Below are 12,179 nucleotides of genomic sequence, written 5' to 3'. Positions count from 1 at the left end.
TCCCTCACTGCTTGAGAGAACTGGTTGAGGAGTTATGTTGAAAGGAACCAAGCTGTCAGGTGGAGGGACTGCAGATTGGGATGAAGTAGTGAACCTTGATGTTGAGTGAGTAGTGAAGGAAACACTGGAAGAAGTACTGGCTCCCTGCTGCTGAGTTGAAGTAGAAGGGAGAACCAAGGTTGTCCTGGGCCACCGAGGAGCAATCAGAATCATGGTGCATGGTCTAATCTCAATTTGACTAGAGTCTTTTGAATGAGAGGAAAAGGAGGAAACGCATATAGGAAACGTTTGCTCCAATCCAGCAGAAAAGCATCTGCCTCTAGGCGATGAGGAGTGTAGATCCTGGAGCAAAATTGAGGCAGCTTGAAGTTGTGGGGGGCTGCAATAAGAGGTCTATTCTGAGGTGTCTCCCACTGAGCAAAGATCTGATGAAGGGGGTCGGAGTGGAGCGTCCATTCGTGAGGCTGAAGTAGACGACTCAATTTGTCTGCCAAGACGTTGTCCTTCCCCTGAATGTAGACTGCTCTGAGGAAGGTGTTGTGGCGAACCGCCCAATCCCAGACTCGAAGAGCTTCCTGACAAAGAGGGGCCGAGCCCGTGCCCCCTTGTTTGTTGACATAATACATGGCGACCTGATTGTCTGTGCGAATAAGGACCACCATGTCGTGAAGCAGATGTTGAAAAGCTTGGAGAGCATTGAAGATGGCCCTGAGCTCCAGAAGATTGATTTGATGGAGTCGTTCCGCACTGGTCCAGAACCCCTGAGTGCGAAGACCATCCAGATGGGCCCCCCATGCATAGTTCGATGAATCGGTCGTTAGAACTTTCTGATGGGGAGGAGAATGAAACAGCAAACCTCTGGATAGATTCGAAGAGGTTCATCCACCAGAGAAGAGACTGCCGTAGAGCAGGAGTGACCCACAATGTGACGAGATACCGGGTCGGACACCTGAGTCCACTGAGATGCCAGAGTCCATTGAGGGATCCTGAGATGTAGTCTGGCAAAAGGCAGTCACATGAACTGTAGATGCCATGTGGCCTAAAAGGACCATAATGTGTCTCGCTGAGATGGATTGGCGAGAAGACACTGACTGGCAGAGTAGAAGGAGAGCATGTAAGCGTGGAGGAGGAAGGAATGCTCGAAGTTGAATGGTATCCAGGACAGCCCCTAATGAAGGGAGAGGACTGGGTGGGCTGATGACATGGGACTTGGAAAGTTGATCTCGAAGCCCAAGCTCTGCAGAAAACAAATGGTAGTCAAGGTCGCCGAAATGACCTTGGGAGCGGTCGGGGCCTTGATGAGCCAGTCGTCGAGGTATGGGAACACCTGGAGACCCATGTTCCGGAGTTGGCAGCGGCCACCACTACCAGACACTTCGTGAAGACTCTGGGCGACGATAATAGGCCGAAGGGAAGCACTCGATACTGCAGATGCAGATGTCCCACCCGGAATCTGAGGAACTTGCGGGAGGCCGGATGAATCAGGATGTGAGTGTAGGCCTCCTTGAGATCCAGAGAGCATAACCAATCGTTCTGCTCGATTAGGGGATAAAGAGAGGCAAGGGTCAGCATGCGGAAAACCGTTCCCTGACCAAAAACTTGTTGAGGACCCGAAGGTCCAAAATGGGACGCAGATCGCCCGTCTTCTTCGGGACCAGGAAGTACCGGGAGTAAAACCCTGGTTTTGTTGATCCACCGGTACCGGCTCGACGGCCCGAAGCCGGAGCAAAGCCTGAGCTTCCTGGAGAAGAAGAGCGGTCTGTGTGGAAGTTGGAAGGATACTCTCTTGGAGGATGGTCCGGGGGGACCCCGTTGGAAATGAAGAGAGTATCCCTCTCTTACGATGGAGAGGACCCAGAGGTCCGTGGTGATCGGACTCCCATCGATGACAAAAATGATGGAGGCGACCCCCTATGGGAAAATATGGGGTAGACAGAACGAGATCGGTTATTGCTCCCTGGAGGAGAGTCAAAAAGGCTGAGTAGCCTTGGGAGCTAGCCGGCATCTGAGGCTTTTGCTGAGTCTTCTGAGGCGGCTGTCGCTTTGCAGGCTGTCTCGCAGGAGGGGCCTGCCTCGGTTGATAACGCCTTTGGTAGATTATAGGCGGTCTAGAAGGACGAGACTGTTGTGATTTAGGCTTAGGCCTCATGATAGACTGGAAAGATTTTTCGTGGTCTGACAGTTTTTAGTAACAGTTCTCGACAGACCTCATCGAACAGATCCGCTCCCGCACAAGGCACATTTGCAAGTCTGTCTTGGAGATTCGGATCCATATCAATGGTGCGAAGCCAAGCCAGTCGACGCATGGCGACCGAGCAGGCCGCAGCACGAGCCGAGAGCTCGAAAGCATCATAGGAGGATTGCATCAATTGGAGGCGCAACTGGGACAGGGTCGCCACCACCCTCCTCAAACTCAAACCGAGCCTCAGCATCGATGAAAGGTGTGAAACTTGCGGAGGTACTCCGGCAAGAAAAAATCCAAATAGGACGAGAAGAAAAAATTGTAATTGAGCACTCGAGTCGCCATCATTGAATTTTGATAGATACGTCTACCAAACTTATCCATCGTTCTCCCCTTCCCTGCCAGGAGGCACGGAAGCGTTTAGACTTGGGAGGGGTGCGAACGTTTAAGGGAAGACTCGACTAGGAGGGACTGATGAGAGAGTTGAGCTCCCTCAAACCCCCTTGTGGTGCACGATGCGGTATCGAGCATCCAACTTGCTAGGTACCGCAGGTATGGAATACGGTGTCTCCAAACACCGCATGAGAGTCTGGTCAAGTAACTTATGCAGGGGAAGCCGAAGTGTCTCCGCCGGAGGATGAGGTAAATGCATGGTGTCCAGATTACTCCTTAGAGTAACTTCGACCCAGTATCTAAGGTCACATCCAAGTCATCCGCCATCTGTCTGAGAAAGGATGAAAAGAAAGTTGGTCCGCCAAGGCCGGCCGGCGAGACGGACTAGAAGACGTGGAAGCCTCCGGTTCCAGGGAGAGCTGGGAGCGGCATGGAGAGTATGAGGTAGATGGTTCTTCATACTCCGGTCCCTCTGGCTGGGATAAATCTGAGGATGAGTATCCCATACGCTGCATTTTCTTCTGTGGAGACACCTCTGAATGACGCGAGGAGTGTCTAGAAGAATGTCGAGATCGATGCCCCTCCCGATGCCGGGATGGGGAACGTGATCTTCGATGCATCGATCGATCCCTTGAAGCCTCGAAGGAATGGATTGGACTCGATGCAGTGGAGCGCATGGGAGGCAACGATGCCGACTCACGCAGTGCCACCCAAGTCTGGTATGGAGTGCGAAAAGAACTCCTCCTGCGATGCAGTATGCCCAGGACTCGATTATCAGGGGCCGATGTAGTACCCTGGTGACGTGGAGGTGTAATGGGCTCTAAAGGCGGCATGTCAGAAAGGGAAGCCCGCCCTAGTGGGTTCCGCCGCCCTCCGCCGCTCCCCCTCGTCGAGCAGGGAAATCGAACGACGAGGAGGAGGAGGGAGGGGGCGCGGACCGCTCTCCGGGACCGTAGTATCGCCCTGAATATTAGCGATAAGCCTCGGTCCCATCGTCCGCATGAGCTCAACAAATTGAGCTTCGAGCAGGGATTTTAAGCGATGCCGATATGGAGGGATCCGCACCGAAAGGGGGTTCCTCCTGCACGGTCATCGCGTTCCTTCGTGGTCGAGTGCTTCTGCTTGGTAGCTTTGGGCACTTTTATGACCACGGGAGGAACAGTGGAAGGCCGGTACCTGAACCGAGGAGACGGGAGCAGGAACCGATGCTGAACTCGATGCAGAAGCCGGTGTGAACGATGCTGGCTTCACGATGCTCGAATGCATGAGTCGCAGATGCAGGCTTCGAACAGACGGTGAAACATCTGTCGAGGTCGAAGCAGATGGCTCCTTAGAAGACTCCATCTATAACATGGACTCCCAAAGTAAGCAGCGCCGTTTATAAGAGCGCGCTTCTGTGAGCGTGGAACAAGGCCGGCACGATTTCGGAACGTGTTCTGGACCAAGACACTGAAGACAGCACGCCGGTGTGGGTCCGTCAACGAAATCGCACGCTGGCACTTGCTGCACTTTTTTAAAACCGGTGATAGGCCGGGACATAGGCCCGGAAAAGTGACGTTGCTAGGTCGAAAGAGCTAGGTCGCAGCCACGAGGCCGGCCCGGCCGAAACCGCCGGACGAAATATAGTAACTTTTTTTTTTTTTTTTTTTTTAAAAAGAAATAAAAGTTCAAAGAAAGTAAGTAAAACAATAAAACGCGGGGAAGAAGGCAAAATTACTGAAATTTCAGTCAGCGCAGAATTGAAGAGAACTTTCTCAGCTCCGCGAAAGAAAAGAACTGAGGAGACGCGCCCGGTACATACGGGCGGGAAGGCACTGCCGCATGCGCGGTGCGGGCATCTCGAAACTTCTGAGTTTCTTCAAGCTAAGACATGCTTGCAAGATGTCCGTATCGGGGCTCCTGTCGGATGACATCACCCACTAGTGAGAATACCTGCCTGCTTGTCCTGGGATAAAACAGATTACGCAAAACGACTGGCCAAACCGGACATCGCTCCTGGACAAAGTATCCAGACAGTAGTGACAGGTGAAGGTATGAACCGAAGACCAAGTGGCATGCCTTGCACATCTCCCTCAATTGGCATAGATCTGAGGAAAGCAACAGAAGCTGCCATCGCTCTGACTTTATGCCCCTTGACCCGACCATGCAACGTGAGACCAAGCCTGAGCGTAGCAGAAGGAAATACAAGCGGCCAAACCAGTTGGACAAGGTGCGTTTGGAAACAGGACGGCCCCAACCGATCTGGGATCAAAGGAAAAGAAAGTTGAGGGAATCTTTCCGATGAGACTGGGTTCGTTGGAGATAGAAAGCCAACGCCCGCTTACAGTCAAGAGTGTGAAGTGCCACCTCACCAGGATGAGAATGTGGCTTAGGGAAAAAACACCGGAAGGACAATAGACTGATTAAGGTGGAAATCAGACACCACCTTAGGCAAAAACTTAGGATGGGTACGCAGGACCACCTTTTCATGATGAAAAAACAGTAAAAGGTGAATCCGCAACCAAAACCTGAAGCTCACTGACTCTGCGAGCAGAAGTGAGAGCAATCAGGAACATCACCTTCCAAGTCAGGAACTTCAGATGGGCAGTATCAATGGGCTCAAAGGGAGGTTTCATCAATTGAGCCAGAACCACATTAAGATCCCAAACTACGGGGAGAGGCTTGAGAGGAGGATGGACATTCAAGAGACCCCGCATAAACCAAGACACCAGAGGGTGGACCGAGAGCGATTTCCCATCAAGCTGCTGATGAAAGGCAGCAATCGCACTAAGATGGACTCGAAAAGAAGTAGTTTTGAGGCCAGATCGTGACAACAAAAACAAATAATCCAAAACTGAAGGCAAAGAGGCAGACACGGGATTCACACGATGCGAAGCACACCATGTGGTGAATCGCGTCCACTTCTGAGAATAATCACTGGTCTAGTAGAAGCCTTCCGAGAAGCTTCCAGAACATCCCTGACCGACTGGGATAACTCAAAAGGAGGAGTCACGCGGAAAGGAACCAAGCCATCAAGTGCAGAAACTGCAGATTGGGATGCAGCAGTAAACCCCGACTCTGAGACAGCAGAGAAGGAAATACAGGTAGAAGCAGAGGTTCCCTGACACTCAGTTGAAGAAGAAGGGAAAACCCCAGCTGCCGAGGCCACCGAGGAGCAATCAAAATCATCGTGGCCTCTGCTGACTTGAGATGCACAAGCATCCTTAGAATCAAAGGAAAGGGAGGGAACGCATAAAGGAACCTGCCCAACCAATCCAGAAGGAAAACATCGGCCTCCAGACGATCTGGGGAATAGATCCTCAAGCAGAAGCGAGGTAACTTGTGGTTGAGAGGCGAAGCGAATAGATCTATCTGAGGAGTCCCCACCGAAGAAACACCTGGCGCAGAGTCTGGGAATGAATGGACCAGAGTTACAACACATTCCTAGAGTTAAGAGTTTGTGCTTGAATTGGATGGGTTTGCAGGCTAGTTCAGGAAGTTTATGTAGTGCAGAATGGTTGCGTGATAACCACTTGGTGGATGATTTTTCTGCATTAACAATTAGGCTTTCTGCAAGCCAGATGTTAAGATCAATCAGTTTGCTATTAAGGACAGAGAGCACTAAATACCTTAAATTAAAAAAAAAAAAAGTATTTCAACTTGACAACAAATATATATCAGATCTTTCTCTGGGTTGTGGTCACTGTGTCACATGCCAAAAGCTATATTTATGCTGCGTTTTGGGAAGATTTCATTATGTTTATAATGTAAGGTGCCATCAAAAATTATAATGTTAAACACAAAATTCAAGTCCAATGTCTTTCTCATGAAACACATAAAAAATGACAATTTTGTCGGTATTTCCCAAGATGAGTCCAGGTTTACATACGTCACATACATTTTGGGATGCCATCCTGACAAAAGGTGTCCGCATGTGCTTCCTATCTGCATCTGAGGAAAGGGAAGCTTCCATTGGCAGAAGAGAGAATAAGGGAATCGTTCCACACAGCTTAAAGACACTTCTTCCCAATTATTCTGATGGGCCCTTAAATAAGTTATGCAAGCTCTGAAATCTGAGCAGGCTTTTTACACCTCACCCAATTCCTCATTAGCCCTGCTCATAGATTTTTCATTATAGGGATAAAATGAGGAAAAAAACCCTGTAATCCAGTCAAGCAACAAAACAGGATAAATGGCCTTTAGAAGGTAACTCTCTATTTGGTACAAATATTAAAAAAGAACTAGCAGTCAATCTGAAGGACTAATATCATAACCAATACCCTAGCCCAGGGGTGTCCAACCTTTTGGCTTCCCTGGGCCGCATTGGCAAAAAAAAAAAATTTCTGGGGCCTCACAAATGCGCAAACGCTGCAGCAAAACAGAGGAGGGAGCAGGCAAGATGGTAAACACCCAGGGGCAGCAAAGGAAAACACTGCATCACCCTCATCTGGGGCCACACAAAATACTTCACGGGACCGCATGCGGCCCTTGGGCCACAGGTTGGACACCCCTGTCCTAGCCCATTTGGCAATACTATCCTGAGAGACAAACTTACTAAAATATAGTAGAGAATTTCATTTCTTTCCATATAGCTGAAAATTCCTCAAAGCGCACGCTACCACTCTCCAAAAAGCGATAGAGCAGCGTCTCACAATCCGTCTTCAGACCTGGGAAATTCATAGTGGCAGGTGCTGGCTACACGTATCACTGCAACATGGAAAGGCCAGAGTATAGCAAGTTAAGTTCAATATTAAGAAAGTAAACATATGTTGATCAACAGGAATCAGAGTTCTATAGCTAACAGAACCAAACTCCTCTTTTTTTTCAAATTACATTAGCGGACTGTTTATAGAAGATTGAAAACATAAGTACTATAAATTATATTGTACAATTAAGAGAAAACAAATATACTAGTCCATAAATACAATTATTCCATTGGATGTTTAAGATCTTCAAGGTAAGAGTATTGCCTAGGAGGAATCAATCTTACTGAAATATGGAACTGTTTACAATTTAGCAAGTTCCACATCCCGATGTACCTCTAAGATACAAATGCATAATGTTCCTATTATATCTGCTCTATCCCATATTTCTTCCAGGCTAAACATATCTTTCAGCTTCTCCCCATATGCTCAATGAAGACCAATGGTCATTTTAATAGCCTCTTTCTAGACCAATCCTTCCTGTTTATAATCTTTCAAAGATGCAATTTCCAGAACTGCACAAAGTAATCCAAATGAGGTCTTAGAGAATGACACAAGGACAAATTTTCCCCGTCCCTGCAGGATCTCTCCATCCCTGTCCACATCTGCACAAGCCTTGAACACTTTAAAATCGTAAGTGTTCGAGGCTTGTGCAGTTAAGGCAGAGCTTGCAGGAATGAGACAGGACCAGAACTCCCAGGGATGGAACAGGGATATTGAGATCCCACAGGGATGGGGACAAATCTGTCCCTGTGTCATTCTCTAGGTCAGTCTCTCCGAAGGCTAATAAAAAAGGTCCTATCACCTCTTTTACTTATTCTGGCTTTTGTCCTATTCTACCAAAAATCACCCCCAATTCTTGCTTTTCATGCACAAAACTTCCCTGTCACCCCATGCCTCTGGGGGGCACATGCTCACTTTGCCACAAAACAGGGTCACAGCTACAATAAGTTTGATAAGAACTAAGAAATTTATTGAGCTTCCCTAGATCCCTTCAGTTTCCCATACCTTCCAGAGCATCTACCTTAATGCAGATTTTAGTATCATCCACAAAAAGATAATCCTGAGCTCTTCCACAGTATTACCAACAAAATTTTAAAAATAAGACTTTATCATGAACTGCATCACTGATAATGCTACACTTCCCCCTCCATATTCGTGAATTCCATATCTAAAGATTTGCTTATTCGCGGTTTTTAATTTAAAATTTTTTCATTTTTCGGGCTATTTTAAGCCCTGTAAGCCCCCCCTTAAGCTTTACCTGGTGGTCTAGCAGGTTTTCATGCAGGAGCGATCTTCCCAAGCTCCTGCTCCATGTAGAAAGCTCACAGGAAATGGCTCAAGAGACTACGGGAGCTCAAGGCAGCCATTTCCTGTGAGCGATCTGCATGGGGCAGGAGCGTGGGAAGATTGCTCCTGCCTGAAAATCTGCTAGACCACCAGGTAAGGCTTAAGAGGAGCTTTCAGGGCTTAAAATAGCCAGGGGAAGCGGGGCTTAGGGGCAGAATATTATTTACGTTTTTTTAATATTTGCGTGCCGGCTCTGCCCCTAAACCCCGCGAATACGGAGGGGGAAGTGTACTTCCCTTCTTTGATGCCTTCTACTCAAATAATTTGAACCAGTCAGCCTTCTTTAGAGCCCGTATCAGTTTATAAGCCACTTATGTTGAATCAGATCAAAGGGATTGGGACTTGCATACCACCTTTTTGTAGTTTTACAATCACACTCAAAGCGGTTTACATACAGATACTTCAAGCATTTTCACTCTCTGTCCCAGTGGGCTCACAATCTATCTAATATACCTGGGACAGTGGAGGATTAAGTGACTTGCCCAGGGTCACAAGAATCAGTGTGGGATTTGAACCCACAACCTCAGGATGCTGAGCCTGTAATTCTAACCATTACGCCATACTCTCCTCCCTTGCCAAAATCCAACAGCTAAAAACCTTTTTGTTAACAAAGTAACTAAAAGTAAGAGGAAAGGGGGGTTGTTGTGGTTTTCAAAAGCAGTTAGAAAGCTAAGGAAATAGTTTATTTATACAAAAGCACAAGAGTTTGAAGAAAAGACAAGCAACATACCTGTAGAAGCTAAGGGAATTTAAGCTGGTAATCAAAGTAATAAAAATAAAACAACAATATAAACAGGAGAAGTGCAAAAGTGACACTATGAGATTCAAAGGTGAAGAGGAGAAATATGTAGAGGCTGATATGCATAAAATGGAATCGTTTAGTAAATATTTCTGTTCTATTTTCATAGAAGGGCCAGAAGGCCTGTATAGAACAAATTCAAATAGATAGGGAAGCAAAACAGATTTGAATAACTTTCAGAAGTGTTCATCAGAAACTACCATGTTTCCCCGAAAATAAGACACTTATATTAAGTTGGGGCCCAAAAAAGGCACTAGGTCTTATTTTTTTTCATATAATGATCATCTCTCCCTTCCTCTCCTCCACCCCAATTCTTCCTATGTCCTTTCTCTCCCCCACATGTGCAGCATCTTTCCTCCCCTCTTACCCATCCCCTTGTGCAGTATCTTTCTATCCCTCCCTCCCATCCCCCTGTGCAGCAGAACCTTTGCAGCTTGTATAATCCTCCCGTGTAGCATCTTTCTATCCCCCCACCGCGTACCCCCACCCCCGCTGACCCATCTCTCCCTCCCATCCAAACCACCAGACAGGAATACCTTATAACAGCGTCAGCAGAAATCTACACAGGCTGCTTCGCGGCCTTCTATCTCCCGGGCGTTCCTCTGCCATGTTGCGGATGACATCATCAGTGATGCGCAGAGGAATGCCCGGGAGATAGAAAGCCACGAAGCAGCCTGTGTAGATTGCTGCCGACGCTGTTATAAGGTATTCCTGTCTCGCAGTTCAGATGGGAGGGAGAGATGGGTCGGGGGGGTTGCACGGTGGTGGGTGGGGGGGGATTCGCTAATGCTGCCATTGATTAGGGCTTATTTTCAGGGGTAGGGCTTATATTAAGACCTACCCTGAAAATCATGCTAGGGCTTATTTTCGGGGAAACACGCTACCTATTGACAAAGCAAGGTCCTTTTTCAATGCTTTTAGAGTCAGGAGTGGTGTAAGAGGATTAGAGATGAGCTGATGCAGTTTCTTGCCACAAAAGTGAAAGTAAGGATGTGGCTGAAATCTACAGGCCAATTAGAGCCCCCTTTACAAAGCTGTGGTAGTAATGCTACTGCAGTAAATGTACTAAAGCCCTTTAAATCCCTATGCGCTTTGGAGCATTTACCGTGCTGACCCGCTCTATCGGGGTTAATAAAAAAGGCCCTTAATCTGACCTCAGCAGTGAATAAATTAATAGAAACCCTGCTAAAAAAGGATTATGGGGATTCTGGAATATAGCAGATTACAGGATCTGAGGAAATATGATTTTACAAGAAAATAATCCTTTCAGATGAATCTGATCAATTTCTTTGACTGAGTGGCCAGAGTTGTATCTAGAGAGAGCCCTAGATTTCAAATGCTTTGACAGGAACCCACATAAATGACTCAAAGAGCTGCGTATTCTCAGTATGAGCCCTAAACTGACTGTGGTTCAAGTGAGATGCAACAAAAGGTAGTAGCAATTGAGAGTTCACTCTGATGATAGGGGCATTAACAGTAGTGCTCTATAGTGGTTGGTCTTTAGGATTTTTTTTATTTATTATTTTTAACATTTTTGTAAGCAATATTGCGAAATCACTGTTGGGCAGTTAATATCAAAATCTGAAACAGTGTAGACACTTGAAAATCCAGAAAACAATCGAGGAAGATTAAAAAATGTTCTTCTGAAGTTTTATGAGTATTGTAGATCATTTTAAGACTGAATGAGACAAAATGAATGGTAATGCTTTTGGGCAGAAAAAAAAAATCAAGGCAGTGGTACAGTATAAGGGGTTAAATACAGTATTTGTGTGCACATAAGAGCAAGACTTGGGGGATTATCATATCTGATCAACTTAATAGAGGCCAAATCAGTAGAAAAAGCAATGGGAAAAGCCCAATAAATGGGAGGTGATAATGCTTTTTGCACTCTCTATTGAGATCTCATCTAGAATACTATGTGTAATTCTACAGACAACATTCTCATAAGATATATACTAAATGAAGCCAATCCAGAGGGGTGGCCACCAAAACAGTCAGTGAGAACAGGGTTAAAGATCGAACTATGTAGACTTTGGAAGAGGAGCAGATATAGAAATATTTTAAAACACCTCAATGCTGTGTATATGCACAAGAGTGAGGTCTCTTCCAACTGGAAGAAAGCTCTAGAATAGTGGTTCCCAAACTTGTCCTAGGGAAACCACAGTCAATCAGGTTTTCAGGATATTTACAATAAATTTTCATGTTAGATCAGCATGCAGTGTCTCCACTGTTCTAGAACAAGGGATCATAAGAGTGAAAGAGAATAAACTCAAGTAAAGGAAATATTTCTTTAGGCAAAGGGTGGTGGGTGCAGTTTCCCAGCAGAGATGTGGAAAGGAAAATTTGGAACAAGTACAGAAGATATTTAAGGGAGAGTTTAGTAGTTGATATAGCCTATCCATATGATCTTTATCTATTATGGTCTACCTTTCTCCCTTGATACAGCTCTCAAACACCCTGGTGAAAAAGAAATTCATCCATTAGGAGCACCCTCATACTACTTTTGATTCTGTATCGACTGGATTCCAAGATCTTCATTATTGTTTTAAATGTGATTCCATTCATTTATTCAGCAACTAGGTTCACACTATCCACCCTACAGCGCTCTACCGCTTCTTTACTTTGATTGTCCAAAGTGAATTGCATCCACCTGTCTCCAGACCTCTAGAGCCAGAGACCCCACGTCACACGCATTTGACCGCTCTTCCCGCGCTTTTCGGGGCCGGGACGCCTCCTCTGCTCTCGCCTCCCCGTCCACTTTCCAACATCCGAC

The 12,179-nt window shown here is 46.5% G+C and overlaps 1 protein-coding gene across 8 annotated transcripts in view; it reads right to left on the bottom strand.

Annotated features, from left to right (window-relative positions):
* Window positions 1-12,179, bottom strand: part of SNAPC1 (small nuclear RNA activating complex polypeptide 1) — a 36,288-nt gene that overhangs the window by 23,927 nt on the left and 182 nt on the right. For 2 of the 8 annotated variants that reach the window (XM_033952439.1, XM_033952442.1), the window contains exons 1-2: window positions 12,057-12,076; window positions 7,110-7,261 (exon numbers count right to left, since the gene is read on the bottom strand). In XM_033952439.1, the coding sequence (XP_033808330.1) occupies window positions 7,110-7,234 (125 nt within the window). In that variant the 5' untranslated portion in view covers window positions 7,235-7,261; window positions 12,057-12,076. Of the gene's footprint in view, window positions 1-7,109; window positions 7,262-11,833; window positions 11,964-12,027; window positions 12,165-12,179 lie in introns of those variants that run through there. The other 6 variants (XM_033952440.1, XM_033952435.1, XM_033952437.1 and 3 more) reach the window with 5 other exon arrangements.

Source organism: Geotrypetes seraphini, chromosome 7 (genome assembly GCF_902459505.1).
Source record: "Geotrypetes seraphini chromosome 7, aGeoSer1.1, whole genome shotgun sequence".
Taxonomy (NCBI): Eukaryota; Metazoa; Chordata; class Amphibia; order Gymnophiona; family Dermophiidae; genus Geotrypetes; species Geotrypetes seraphini.
The sequence above is the reverse complement of the archived record's forward strand: the minus strand, read 5'-3'. Positions and strand labels throughout refer to the sequence as shown.